Consider the following 13,737-nt stretch of genomic DNA (forward strand, 5'->3'; position numbering starts at 1 on the left):
TACTATTTTTCGTACACTCTCAATTTAACATAATAGCTTTCAGGAAACTATATAATGGGAACCAGAAAAATTCACAGTTAAATCAAATTGTTAAAAGCTTAATTAAATCTCACTCAATGAAAATTCGCAATGCATTTTCATAAAAATTATAAAAAAAACTATCGTTTATTTTTCTTTAATAATGATAATTGAATAATGAAAAATATATAATTTTTCTCGGGAGTGGGGGGATTATAAAGAAAATTGGGAAATCCCTGAAGGTTCTTAATGATATCCAAAAAAATTTCTACATGACGCAGCACGGTGCATGGCACGCGCGTGAAACATATGAGTCACTCGCGTCCTACTGCGTGTATCATAAAAAAAGAAAGGGAACAGAGGAACATGCGGCTCCTCTAATTTCGTCACTTTAATTCCGTTTCTTGAATATCAATGGTTCTCGATGGTTGCGTCCGATTGCATTCGAGTATCGATGCTTCGCTTTGGATAGCTATAGAGTCCCACACGTTGCTCAGTACGAACAATGAAACGAGCGCGAATGTGATGCGAGTCACGCCGATCACGCGGATGCATCGAACGCGTGCGTACGAACAAAAGAGTTAGGAGACGTGGATACAAGGCGCTATGTGCCACCGGAGGATGATGAGGAAACGACGTCGTCGTCGTCGTCGTCGTCGTAGTCGAAGAACACGCGCGTACATAATTTACTCGCGACAACGATCATCCGCATAATTTACGGATCGTCGAGTCGACCCTTTCGTTTCTACGAACGACAAAGAAGTACGACGGTGGACTTTAAGTTTGTCCTGCATTTAGTGAATTGGAACATCGATTTATCGGGTGATGTAATCTGTCGATATAATGTGAAATAATTCAAGCAAGTATAAATTGAATTGATAAAAAAATCACAGCGATTTAAAATACACTGAAAAAAATGCTTTAAATCTTAATATATTCCTTTGAATAATATTAATTAAATATTAACTTTCAGGAAATAAATATTTAACTTAGAATTATTCAAATATTTTTTAATTTTTGCTACAGTTTCAATGTATATAATAAAAATTGATTTTATTGATATTATATATGTATGATAAGATTGATAGATATATATAATGTGCGCTAAGTATGAGGATTTTTTAAATACTCTTTATACAAACTCTTTGATTAGAACTTGAAGTCGATTTCTCTTTAATGGAAATTCAACGCGATTTGTATTCGCAAGTTTTTATCATTTTCATATTAATCTCAATAAGAAACTGTCGCGGAATAAAACAGCGAGTATCCCGATGCTACGGAAATCAATCTATTTCCAAGGTGGAATTCTTTCTGGTGACTTTCTCACACGCCAGTTTCAATGTGACCTCATTCCGTAAGGAATCCGCCTATCAGACATACTTCGACGTATCCACTGAAACGCGAAAATGACGAGAAATTTCGCGAGCGATGCAGCGATCGTGCGATCCGATTTTCTTAGGCCGTCAGGATCTTAAATTCCTCGAGGTGACGCGTGATTTCTCCAGGAACAATGATGATTAAGGGCCGGCAGATTAGACTAGAGGAATCCACGTCGGGATGTGGTTAACGGTTACCAGAGGCCCTTGCACTCCTCAGCTCGACGCGTCATAAAGAACGAGCGATATTAACGTTTATATATACATACAGGACGCGCGGCCGCTTCCTTCTGCATCGTGACTCACGCGCGCGTCTGCTGATCTCCTCTGGCAGACTTTATGGTGCTGGAAGCACCGTAATCCATAAACCCGCGCCAGTAGAATCGGTGAACACGACGGCTCGCGTCGTTAAAGCCGCAAGGGCTCGTAAGGCGCTGAAAACGGTCCGTGCCTTGAGAACGTAGATGAAATATAGGCTTGAATTCTTTTTACCTTAGATCCTTTTAAACTACGTAACAAAGTGTACACTTGAAATCAACAAAAGGATAATAAGAGATGCAGAGTGGTTGGACGAAGCGTAGTTTTTTTAATTAATCTCAAAACCGTATTTTAGTAAAATTTCTTTTTTAGATTTGTTATCAAAACAGCGCTTCGAATATTAGAAATTTAATAATAGAAAACCATCGTTATAGCTAATTGTAATGTAGGATATACTGATTCCAAAGCTCAAGGAATTCTAGATTCAAGAGTTATAGTATTATAATATTGAAATAATAGAGCGCTAAACATGTGGATTCTTTCATTCTTATTCCGCTTGGTTACATTATTAATATCGAATTTACCGGCGATTTTTTCAAAGATTGTTCCAAAGAGGCCAAGAAAAAAAGTTGGATTAGATTACCGAGGCTGTCAAAGCAATTCCAGAGGCAAAGAAAGGTCAAATAGGGTTGCTTGGTAGAGAGGAAGAGAAAGGACACGAGGAAGAAGGGGGACAAAGACCGGAGGAGGGATACTCGCGACAGCCACAAGCTCAGTGTAGTTCTACTCTTCGTCAGGTGTGTCTCGTGGATCACCATAAAGATAATAAATCTCTGTCGAATAGAAGTGTTCGGAAATCTTCACGCGATCGTGTTTATCGTAACGAGTAAAAAAGATTCTTCAATCTGGAATAAATGCGTGCCAGCGTTTTCTGTCGGGAATGTAATTGATATCGACACGTGATTATATACAATCGTGATCGTATGATCGTGTCGACGATCCTTTCGAGCGTGACGGGTTTCCATCGGCGACATTCGCATGACGGACGGCATGTCGATCTGAAGGTGAGTCGGAGTCGAAGAATCTTCAACCCTCCTCGACCACATGTCTTCCGTTTACCTAGACTTGAAAATGCTACATCGAAAAAGAAAGCTAATGATATTATCGATGATTGAGCAGATTGAGTGTGTTGAATGTCTGTCGCGGATACGTATTGACAAAGTAGGTGAACTGTCCTGGAATCAATTGACAGATTTGGCACATAAAAAAGAACGATTCAAGTTGCACACGAGTCAAGTGAAAAAAATTATTTCTTTTATTTTTATTATATTTCAGAATCTTCATTTACGATGATTTCATTTTTTTTTTTTTTTTCAGAAATTAATTATTGTAAATATTATTTTTAAAAATTAACAAAATTTTTTTAAAATAAAAACAGTGATAATTAACTCTCAACTATAACAACGGGTCGTTTGGACTCGAAGCGAAAATTTTGGCTGAACGATTTGATTGATTCTATATGAGATTCTAAATTGTAGATAAAAAAAATCTTTAAATCTTCCTCTATTAATCTTCGTAAGGAGGTTCACTTGCAGTCTATATTTGAAACAGGATGCTTAGATGTAGTTTTAATTTATAGGTGTAGTTGAGAGTTGACTTCTTGAAGAAGATTTTTAGTATTGAAGAAACGTTTTTCTTATGGAAAAGCAAATCCTGTCACAGGAGTGACTAATCTCGAGGTTCAAGGAGTCAATGATGCGCGTTCGGAACCGGTCAACGACAGGTAGCCGAGACGTACTCGAGACGCTTCTAAGAGCGGCTTCTGAGAGCTCTTTAATTTAATTCATCGTTTTTTTTTTCCCGCTTGTCGACCGATAAAGACGTGCCGAACGAATACATTAATAGCTAATGATTATGGATAATGTCCGACCGATTAATTTCGCTCGTCTGAGCATCTGAAGTAGTCCGGATGTTTCGCTTTTGTTTTAATAGTAGTATCATCGACCGGATAATTGCGCTCGTTTAGCGTTAATTCCGCCTCATGATTAATTCCACTGGCGTAAGGAGCCAGTCTCGTAATTTGTGCGTCGCGCTTTTATTGCGACGAAAGCAAGCCGCCTCGCGGAATAATTGCGAGGGGGTTTTCAGCGTTAGTCGCGTTATCTTTCCTTCAATGAGCATATAAACGCGTTCTATTATAATATTATATAAAACGCCTATGTTTCTCAAGACGCATAACCGATGCGAGGCTTCTGTCCGTGCAGCGTGCCAAAGGCGACCTTAACGTTTTTATTAAAAATAGCCGGCGGACCGAGATATGCCGATATAAAGGCGACGTTAAATAAGGGTAGCACGCGGCATTTAAAACCCACGGAATAACTATCACGGATCGAGAACCGCGTTCGCGATCTAATGAACAGGTAATAGCTTTCGCGCAACTAATGAAGCTACGTTAAGTTGATCGCAATTTTTTTTCCTTTCTCTCTCTCTCTCTCTCTCTTTTATCTACCTTATGTCGCGCGTCTCGTTTCTAATTGATTCCCCAACATTCATTCGCGTTGTAATTGCTCGATTCGTTACGGCTGTTACGCAATCCCGTTTCGTCCCAGCGTACGTCCAACATAGTGTACGTATGTACGAATCGATGAATCGAAACTACATCGCGATCATACAATCACTCGGCAGTCGGCATTCGCACTCAAAAGAGAAGTATTTTATTTTAAGATATTAAAATGTTTCATTCTTGTCTTCATTTTTTAAACACGTAAAGATGTTTTAAACATTTTTTTAGTATTAATTAATATTATTAGTGTAATTTTTAAAAATATAATTTTATGTTAATTAATATGTCTATAATATAATTTTTATCGATAAATTTATGATTTTTCATAATATAATTTCATAAAATTTTATAGTTTTCAAACTAAATTTTCAGCTCACGACTATGAATTCTTTACTCCCAATGGAAGTATTATACGTCCCCGATTCATGTATGAATGAGCGTGAATCGATTCCCATGTCATCGACTTGGTCAACATTGTAATAGAAAAGACATGCTCGCGGCCTAACCGTTAGTCATTGTTATGCGACATGACGTAGAGTACGGGTGCGCGCTCGTTTTAGCCTCGTTAGGAACAATTAAAAACGGCTCAAGACTTAATTGGCGCGACTGCCGAAGGCGCGTCCGTTTAATCGACGTTTATTAAAAAAATACAACGCGCGTGCGGCTTAACGAACGAGCGTTTCATTCTCGTGGGAGACGTACCGTGAAAATGCACATCGAAGAGACCCGAGGAGAAATAACATTCTGAGCTGCGTGCGAGCAGCGAAAATGAGAAATAAAGGACGCATAAATTTGCATATCGCCACGATAAAATTACGGATATCACACGACAAGACTCTACGAAAACAAATGACACAAGTATACGTTCGGTACCAGGCTTGAACTCCATTTATAAGGAGTTCAGAGTGCAAGTGAAATAAGTCCATTAGGTTCGCTTCGAATGCGGCGGCTGGCTCTCTCTCTCTCTGTATCCAAAGCCGAGCTTATAAATTACGGGCTTGCCGGAGCTGTGAATCTTTCGTTTATATCGCGCATGCTTTTCTCGAAGGCTAACGACCTCTCGCCTCTTTCTTCTTTTTTCTTAAAACGTATTCTTCAAGTGACAGACTTTTGTATACCCTTTCATGCGGTGTCCCACAATGAAGATTCTTTAAGCTCGAACTTTCTCGTCGAGACGTCGTCGTTTCCGCCGTTCTCAGCGTTTTCGAAAAATCCCACGACGCTTATCCCACGAGGCGTTAACGGGCCTTTACCGTTTCTTTGCGCCGCTCGCCGGGTTTTTCGGTAATGAGGACATGTTATGCAAATGGGCGAGATACTGTAACTGTCGCGTAAACGGTACGCAAACACACGTCGTCCTTCACTCTCGGCTCACGTTGCTTCGCGGAGAAACGAGTTCTATATCACATATACGCTGCCATATAATTCCTCTGTTAATTTACTATTTCCTTTGTGGCTCGCGGAATACGAAGAAGCTACGGCGCTACTTTATTATCTTATATTTGTCGAATGAATATTCTAGTAAAATCAGAGCATCTCTCTCTCTCTCTCTCTCTCTCTTCCCCTCTTTTTCTCGGGAAAATTTGCACAACATCTATCGAGAGCGATAAAGAAGCAACTAAATTGGAAAGTCCTATCTTATCTCGAGATCGAAACCGACTCTAATCTTTATGCCTCCCCCCTGACTTCTTCCCCGGATAATCCCCGAAGTATTTATAGTATTCCCGCGTTCATTTCACGGCTGGTTATTAACCGGATAAAATAGCCGGTACGATGGTACCGATTAACGAGTCACGTTTCCCCGGAGAACATGCCCCCATCTTCGGGAGAACTCCCGATAAATCAGGACCTCTCGGCTTCGTTCTGCGCGTTCTACCGCGAGAATAACTTATCTCGTTCACAATGCCCTGCCCGCGTAATTCCTGAATATATCCTTTCGAACACGAAGCAACAAATTAAAGTCCCTCGACAGAAATGCGCTGTCCTAGGCTCCGATCGGTCGCAGATGATCTGCGATAAATCATTCGTTATTATTCTATAGTGCTTTAAAGCAGTGCTATTGTGATTCACATTTAATAATAGTAAAAAAAATGTTTTTTATAATTAAATTATAATAAACATAATATATTCGTGAAAATTCGGAAAAATTATATACGTATACTGGAAAAAAATATTAATTTTTAATAAATATTTAAATAGCTCTGATAAAATATTTACTAAATGTAAACATATATTTAATACACCATTAATTTGACTTAATTATTATTTCTTTTTTTTGTGTGTTTCTCTTACGATTCTCAATCCTCTCTGGTGATGTGGCTTCTCCAGTTTGTTCGAGATGCATCCATATATAGATTATATATATATATATATATATGTATATAATATATGAATGCACTGATTATTAAATCGCTCCAATTCTCTTCTACCAGATAATACGGATTGCTTCGTAGATCGGTACCTCCGTACAATACAAGTATCTAGACAATATATCAAGGGTTCACCTCACCGAGTCCTAACGCAGCGATATCTTCCATTTCTTCCTCTTCTTCGCTCGAGAAGGTATTTCGCGATTACTTGCGAACGTGCACTTTGTTTTTTATCTTTATAGAACTTCTTATGTATCCTTAACGGATCCGATTTGTAGTTACAGGAAAAAAGATGAAGCTATTTTTTAAATAATAAAGAGTTAAAAATTTTTGGAACATCCGTGTGATTATGTTGACATAAAGATCGAGATCCTTATCTCTTAACAAATAGCCCCGAGAGAATGGTAATTAAGTGCAAATTTGCCACCATTATTCACAAATTCCTTAGAAATTCTCCAACCGTTTGTGATTACGCAAAATTAGCTCAATTGGAAATTCAGATTATTCTCTTAATAAATCGAGGGAGGCGGGTGCCACGCGAATTCCGATCGAGATTCCACTTTCCGCGAGGAATATCTTTCGTATCTCGCTATTTCGTTGTTAGTGTGGGTATGCAAAACGAGCATGGAGTGTTTTGCGCTCATAAATAAGGCATAACTGAGAGCGCGAGTGCGAGCGCAGCGAACGTGGGCGAGGACTCTTTATGCGCGCGTATGCACTCGTATGCGCGATTTGTTGTTGCGAGAGGGTGGAAAAGCAAGCGAGGGAGCCGCGAGGAATTATCTATCTGGCGTGTATTCTTGTTTTGAGATGCGTGGGCGTGCGTAGGTATCAGCCCTGAAGAGAGATCATCAGGGAAGCACGAAGATAAAGAACGATATCCACAGGGGTTTCCGATAACTGCCGTGCTTTATTAACTTTACTATTTATTGTTCATAAACATTGTTTATTCGTTTATACAGCACCATTTATCGCGATTACAAGTTTCAGCTTACTTCTTTTTATTGTTTCATAGATCTTACTCGACTAATTATTTCGATTTACATTTAATGTCATTTAATTACTTTTGATAGTTTATAATTTTACGGGATTTATTTAACAAACTTTACTTATATTTACTTTCAACTTATTTGTTTGCTCTATCGGCTATCAATTGCGACAAATATCACGTCTGTATGTAAGTCAATAAGGTCTAAGTCGGTTGATATATTACTTAAGTCAACACGTTCGCGGATCGATATGTTCGTACAAAGTAAACACCGGTTCAATTTGCAACGTCACTGGGAATTGCCATTTTAACTCCTACGCTATAAAATATTATCAGATTACTATAGATTGAATAACAATATCGATACATTAAAAGGACTTCACAAGTACATTGTTAAATTTATAATGTCAGAATATATCCCATTTGAGTTACTTTTGATCATTTTTATAGGTCGCCACTGTTTCTATTAAATATGTCGTTAATTCACTTAAAATAATGGAAACGATTTAACTTAAGAAAGCATATATTTAATTGGATTAAAATTTAGTTCATTATTTACTAAATGCATGCGTTAATATGAACGTCGCTTACTTTGAAACTAATTACAGATGTTGATTGATTTTAATATAATATAATACACATGAAAAAGTTAATAAAAACATAAAAATATTATTTAACTCGATTAAGGGATGCCACGATTAACAGTGAACGTGTAATTTTTCTATTTTTGTGGATTTATTTGCAAATGAACTTTGTTTTTTGTTTCCGATTAGCCTTTACGTTCGTAATACAACAGTAGCGAATCTTTCCGATTACGAGAAATTGTCCGTGCAGCCCTCTTTATGTAGTGTCCGTGCGATTGTTTAACGATATTTTCAACCCGCACGCACATGTGAGGGACGGGATGGCCGTGGGAAGTTACAATTGTTGGTACATTGTTACACGCGTAACAGGGCAGCATGCGCGCAGTAGGTTTTTTGCAAAATGCACAGCTCGCGGGAAAGCTCGAAAATTCCTACGTCCCTGATGACATTAATTTATCGCCGCGCGCTATTTGCGCAACGCTTTAACGCAACAACAGCGGCGGTAATGACTTTATAATAGCAACGAAATCGTTCGCGCGCGCCGTGTATCGAGTTCAGGGCCGTTTCACGATCTTACAGCGCATTTTTCAGCACATTGCGCCGCGCAAAATGCCTCTCATAAAAGCCGGGATTTCGTTCCGCGTGTAGTCGTTCGTTTTATCACTCGCGAGCAAGTAGAAGATTCAAGTTATTTACCGAGGCACAAAGTTAAGACCTTATTAATAAAAATATGCCACCGCGTCAAGTTATAACGTCATTACGATTTCTTTATGCATGTTTAACTATCAAAATGCCTGAATGATAAATTTATTCTATGGTCAACAGAAATTAATTTGAATTATTGCTTGTAAGATATTTATATCTTTTACTTTATAGAAAATTGTCGAAAAATATCATTTATATATAATAGACTGTATGTAAACTTTTGAGGAAAAGGTGTTTTTTTTGCAGAGATCTAATTTTGTAGCAATTTTTTGAATATCTTATTTCAATTTAAATATTTTACAATTAAACATAATTATTGCTAATTTGTAAGTGATTTATTGTTATTCAACTGAAGATGGTTTTGTAAAAATCGAAACGTTTAGGGGAGACATGATACTTATTTATTTTTTAAAGAAGAAAAGGATGACTAACACATCATGCCTGGCTTATTTGTATCCTTCTTTATATATTAAAATTTAAATTTCTCATTACTCTGCGAGCAACGCGCTAAATATTTTATACAAATGCTAGAGTACAATTTATCAACATTCTAATAACGTTGCATCGTTGTTTTATTGCCAGATCTCACCTTGGCAACTCAATCGCAATCGTTAGATTACACAATAATGTACCGTAATGAAAAACAAAATTTTGACTCGCCTAGGGAATTGACAGGTATGATAATCCAGAGGCACAAAAAGGAGAATTAAAGAGAGACCCCGGTTGAAGAGCGTGCTCGTATCGATCACGGCGTAACGCGAGGTAACCGGCGTTGCGTTGCAGTTTTCTCGGTGCGGCGCGAGAAGCCGCCGCCGTGTGTGCACCCGCGCGTGTCGACATCACGCACGCGTGTGCGCGGCACGCGGACGGCGCGATCGCGGCTCTCGTCGCGTCGCGTCGGCGAGACGGGTCGGGGTCGGGATGAGACTGCTTCTGACGCTTATGTTCGCCTGATAGAGTCGCGATCAAGACGTTTGCGCAAATCGCGTAACGCGGACGCGCATACGCGCTCTCCACGCACGCGGCCAACGCGACGTCGCGACGTGTCATTTGCCTTCTCGCGCAACCCGATAACGCGATAATGAGCGCAGTCGTGATGAGCCGAGGCGCGAAATCAAGGAGGACGCCTCTGCGACGTTCACGCCGAGTTGAAATCGCGAAAACTCGATCGATATGTGCTAAACGAAGTATCTTTAAGACCGCGATGTCAATACACAACAAGCAGGAAGTAAAGACCCTAGACGGTCAAGCTGGGTCTGCTTAAATAATTCAATGTGAATTTATATATTCGTGTCCAATCGCATGCAAATTGCCAACTGCAAACTGAAATTTTCTGTCTTGAGATGCAATCCTAACAGAAGTAGAGCAATAATATGACATATTAAATTAACAAGCAATTTAATGATATTTTGATGCTTATAGATATCTTAGAAAGGTCTTAATAATCTGATGCTGATAAGCATTTTAAAACTTGTGCAGGATGCAAACGTACAGTTTCAATGCTTCAAATTGAATCCAATTAAAATCAGATCTATGTTGGAATCTTAATATGCGGCTTGTATAATAATAATAAATCATTCGCCTCATTAGCCACATTAAAATTTAACATAGATACAAATAAGTTGCACAAATACGTAAACATAAGTGACTCGCTATAGCGGGATTTTTAGATACAGATTTATACGGTCCAATAAATTTGCGGGAATACCCGTTTGCGCCAAAGGCAATAGAAATAACCGTAAAATCGATGGAAGATAGACGTTTTACTGCGACAATCAATTTCAGATTTGATAGCTCCTCACAAAACGCGTGGCAACTAATGGAGAGAAATCAAACGATTACGCATCGTGAATGATTTGTAATCGCGAATGCGTTGACGAGCAACTTGGAATTTACTACACCAGATTTGTACTGGATACTTCTGATAATCTAAACCGCGAAGCTTTTCCGTCGGAGACGCGTTCTGATTCTCACGTTTGCCTCGGATTCCTGAATAAGAGATCACCTGACGGCGTTAAGGAACGTCACGATAATTTATGCGTACCATTCACGCGTGACGCGTCTCTTCCCGGCTCAGTAACTCCTGAATCGTAGAAAAGGAAATTATCCTAACGGATTCGAAATTTGTCTCTCTCTAACAAAAATGCAGCTTCTTACATATTCGATTTATGACATAAGAGAAAAGAGAAAAATTTGCCTAAACAAAATTGTTATATCTAACGCTACTTCAACGTGAGAACTCTTTATTTTTATCTATTTTTAGTATAAATTATTAAAATTAACAATAAGATAAATATATAGTTGATGGACATGATATAATTATTGGATAAAAATTTTAAATATTAAGCTTTTAATGATATGTATGACTCTAAATGTTTATAAAAATTGAAGAAAGATGAATTTATTTATTTAATTACATATCGAAAACTTGATACATAAAATTTATGTCATTTTGTCCAATAATTGGGTCATGTCCACGAACTAGTACATTTAGCTTAATATTAGTGGAAAAAATTTATATACTTATCATTAATTATTAGATACTTAAAAATCATAATATATATTATTATAATTTTCCGCAATGGCGAAGAGAATAATTTAATCAGGTGAAAGCGTATATTTATACTCCATTAAATTTATAAGCATTCTGCTTATACATTGCCTGGACAATTTTCTTTAAGGTTTATGTTTATAGTCGTTACATGTTTCAAAAAGCGTATCAGATGAAGTTTCTTGAAACGAGGACAGTTCAATAATCATTTCGACTAGTGGTAAACAGAGAGTGCACTCTCAGTTTATCACTAATCAAAATGATTATCGATCTGTCCTTGTTTCAAGAAACATTGTATTTCATTTGATACACTTATGTCTTATTGAGAGAAACAAAACTTTATTTCAAATATCTCGATATCTTTTTTATGTGAGATTCGTGTAACTATAATAAATATATTCCAGTTTCTCAATCGAATCGTATACAAAAATGATCGCAAATAACGTAACGAATATCAAATTGATCAGAATTTATTTGTCAAATAAACTGTATATCATATCTTGAGTGGTTTCAGTTTGTGAGTTCTTCGACAGAAAGAAGCAATCGTAAATACAGGTTTGAAAATGCTGCTTCCACGATCGATAAGCGCAGTTGAGAGAGTCTCCGACTCAATGTTGGTTAGTGTGCTAATCATTCGTGCGTACCGTTAGCTCCTCGTTTTAGTCTTATCATGATTTATATGCCTCACACGCCATTACATCGCGATGCGTCGTCGCGATGCGTCGCGCCGAAACGCATTTAATTCTTCGCTCGATCCTCTCGTTCGAGTGAGAAGATACATGATAATCATGAGCGTGAACTCGCTGACGAAATCAAAAGTAAATTGAGCCGGAAAGTACATACGGTTACTTACTGGCAAATTACTTACGGGCAATTAACCGTAAGTAATGTGTGCGCAACGAAATTTTTGAGCTTTTAGGAAATTGTATAACAGCTAATTTAATTCGATCAACGAGATCACATTTTTTTATTTTATTTAATTAACAAAATTGGATAGTGTCTTGAAACTTGACATAATAGATTGGTTTTCCAGCTACCGGAAAATGTGCCGGCTAATTAACCCAAAGTCATGCTTGCGTGTAATGCAATTACGAGCGTAATTAGATGACGGTGCCGAGAGTGAATCTGTTTTCTTATTCGTAGCGTGATAAACGCAATATATCTTCATTTAGTTTGTTTTATTCTATAGAAGGGGGGAAGTTTCTTTAGGAAAAGAGAGAGAGAGAGAGAGAGATATATATATCTTTTTTCAAGTTCAATGATAAAGCGAAAGAAATATTTTTATAGAAATCTACTTGGCAGTTTATTATTAAAAGGCATTAATTAATTATTTATTTAGAGTACTAAAAAAAGTACTAAACAAGAGTTCTTTTAGTACTTAAAATAATTAATTATTGTCGATATTAACTAGTAATAGACAGAAGTCTATTACTGGTTACGTATAATGATATATAGTTGAATCCATATCCTTTTTTATTTATTTCTTGAAATTTGCAACAAGAGAAAAAAGACGGAAATGAAGAAAATCTTAAGATTAACTTGGATCCTAACACTTAATATAAAAAAATATATTTATTAGACTATTAAATTAAAATTGAAAGAGTAGCCGGCAGAATTGTTTAACAATGATTGTGCAGCATAGAATTCTGCCAAAACTAACGAGAAATGTCACTAACATTGCGAATTAATGGCAATACTTTTTTTCAAATACCATAGTGTCTTGTACATTTGAAGTCTATTAAAATTGGTAATAGTTAGAATTTTTATTTTCAAATTACGTATATTGATACAACTCGAGCACTAACGGAATACTTGCTGTGAATAGTCATTGCCCTCGCGATGATATTTCTACGTGACGTAACGGTAAGCCCGGATCTACAATAGGTGTAAGCCTTAAGCCATAAAAAATGACGAGTCATAGTCGATTATTCTTCTCACACTCTAATCAATTTCGTACAACTTAAGGCTTATTACATCTATTGTAGACCTCGGCTAAGGTATATCCTAAGACGAGTGACGTCAGAATAAAATGCTGACAGAATTTTAAATTTCAGGAAACGTTATAACAGTATTCTATGTGATTTTAAAAAATTCTCAAAGAAAATAAAATCTGTTGAAGAAATTAATACGCAAGAAAAATATATAATTTTAATGTTGCGGTTGTAGCGCCTACATTTGTTATTCTTATAGAGAGAATATATTCATTTCTCTTTTTTTCTTTAATCGTTAATTTAATTGGACTTAATACTTATGTGAACGTGTCTGTTTTTACATGTAAACTTACCCATTTGTTATATAAATTCGGTTCACATTACGATATGTGTC

At 37.1% G+C, this 13,737-nt stretch overlaps 1 protein-coding gene across 1 annotated transcript in view; it reads left to right on the forward strand.

Annotated features, from left to right (window-relative positions):
• The first annotated feature begins 2,567 nt into the window (after positions 1–2,567).
• LOC108779594 (uncharacterized) overlaps positions 2,568–13,737 on the forward strand; it is a 34,620-nt gene continuing 23,450 nt past the window's right edge. Inside the window, exon 1 of the mRNA XM_018547038.1 lies at positions 2,568–2,716. Coding sequence (XP_018402540.1) covers positions 2,636–2,716 — 81 coding nt within the window. The 5' untranslated portion in view covers positions 2,568–2,635. The remainder of the gene's footprint in view (positions 2,717–13,737) is intronic.

This window comes from Cyphomyrmex costatus, unplaced genomic scaffold, assembly GCF_001594065.2.
Source record: "Cyphomyrmex costatus isolate MS0001 unplaced genomic scaffold, Ccosl1.0 scaffold600, whole genome shotgun sequence".
In the NCBI taxonomy this organism is placed as follows: Eukaryota; Metazoa; Arthropoda; class Insecta; order Hymenoptera; family Formicidae; genus Cyphomyrmex; species Cyphomyrmex costatus.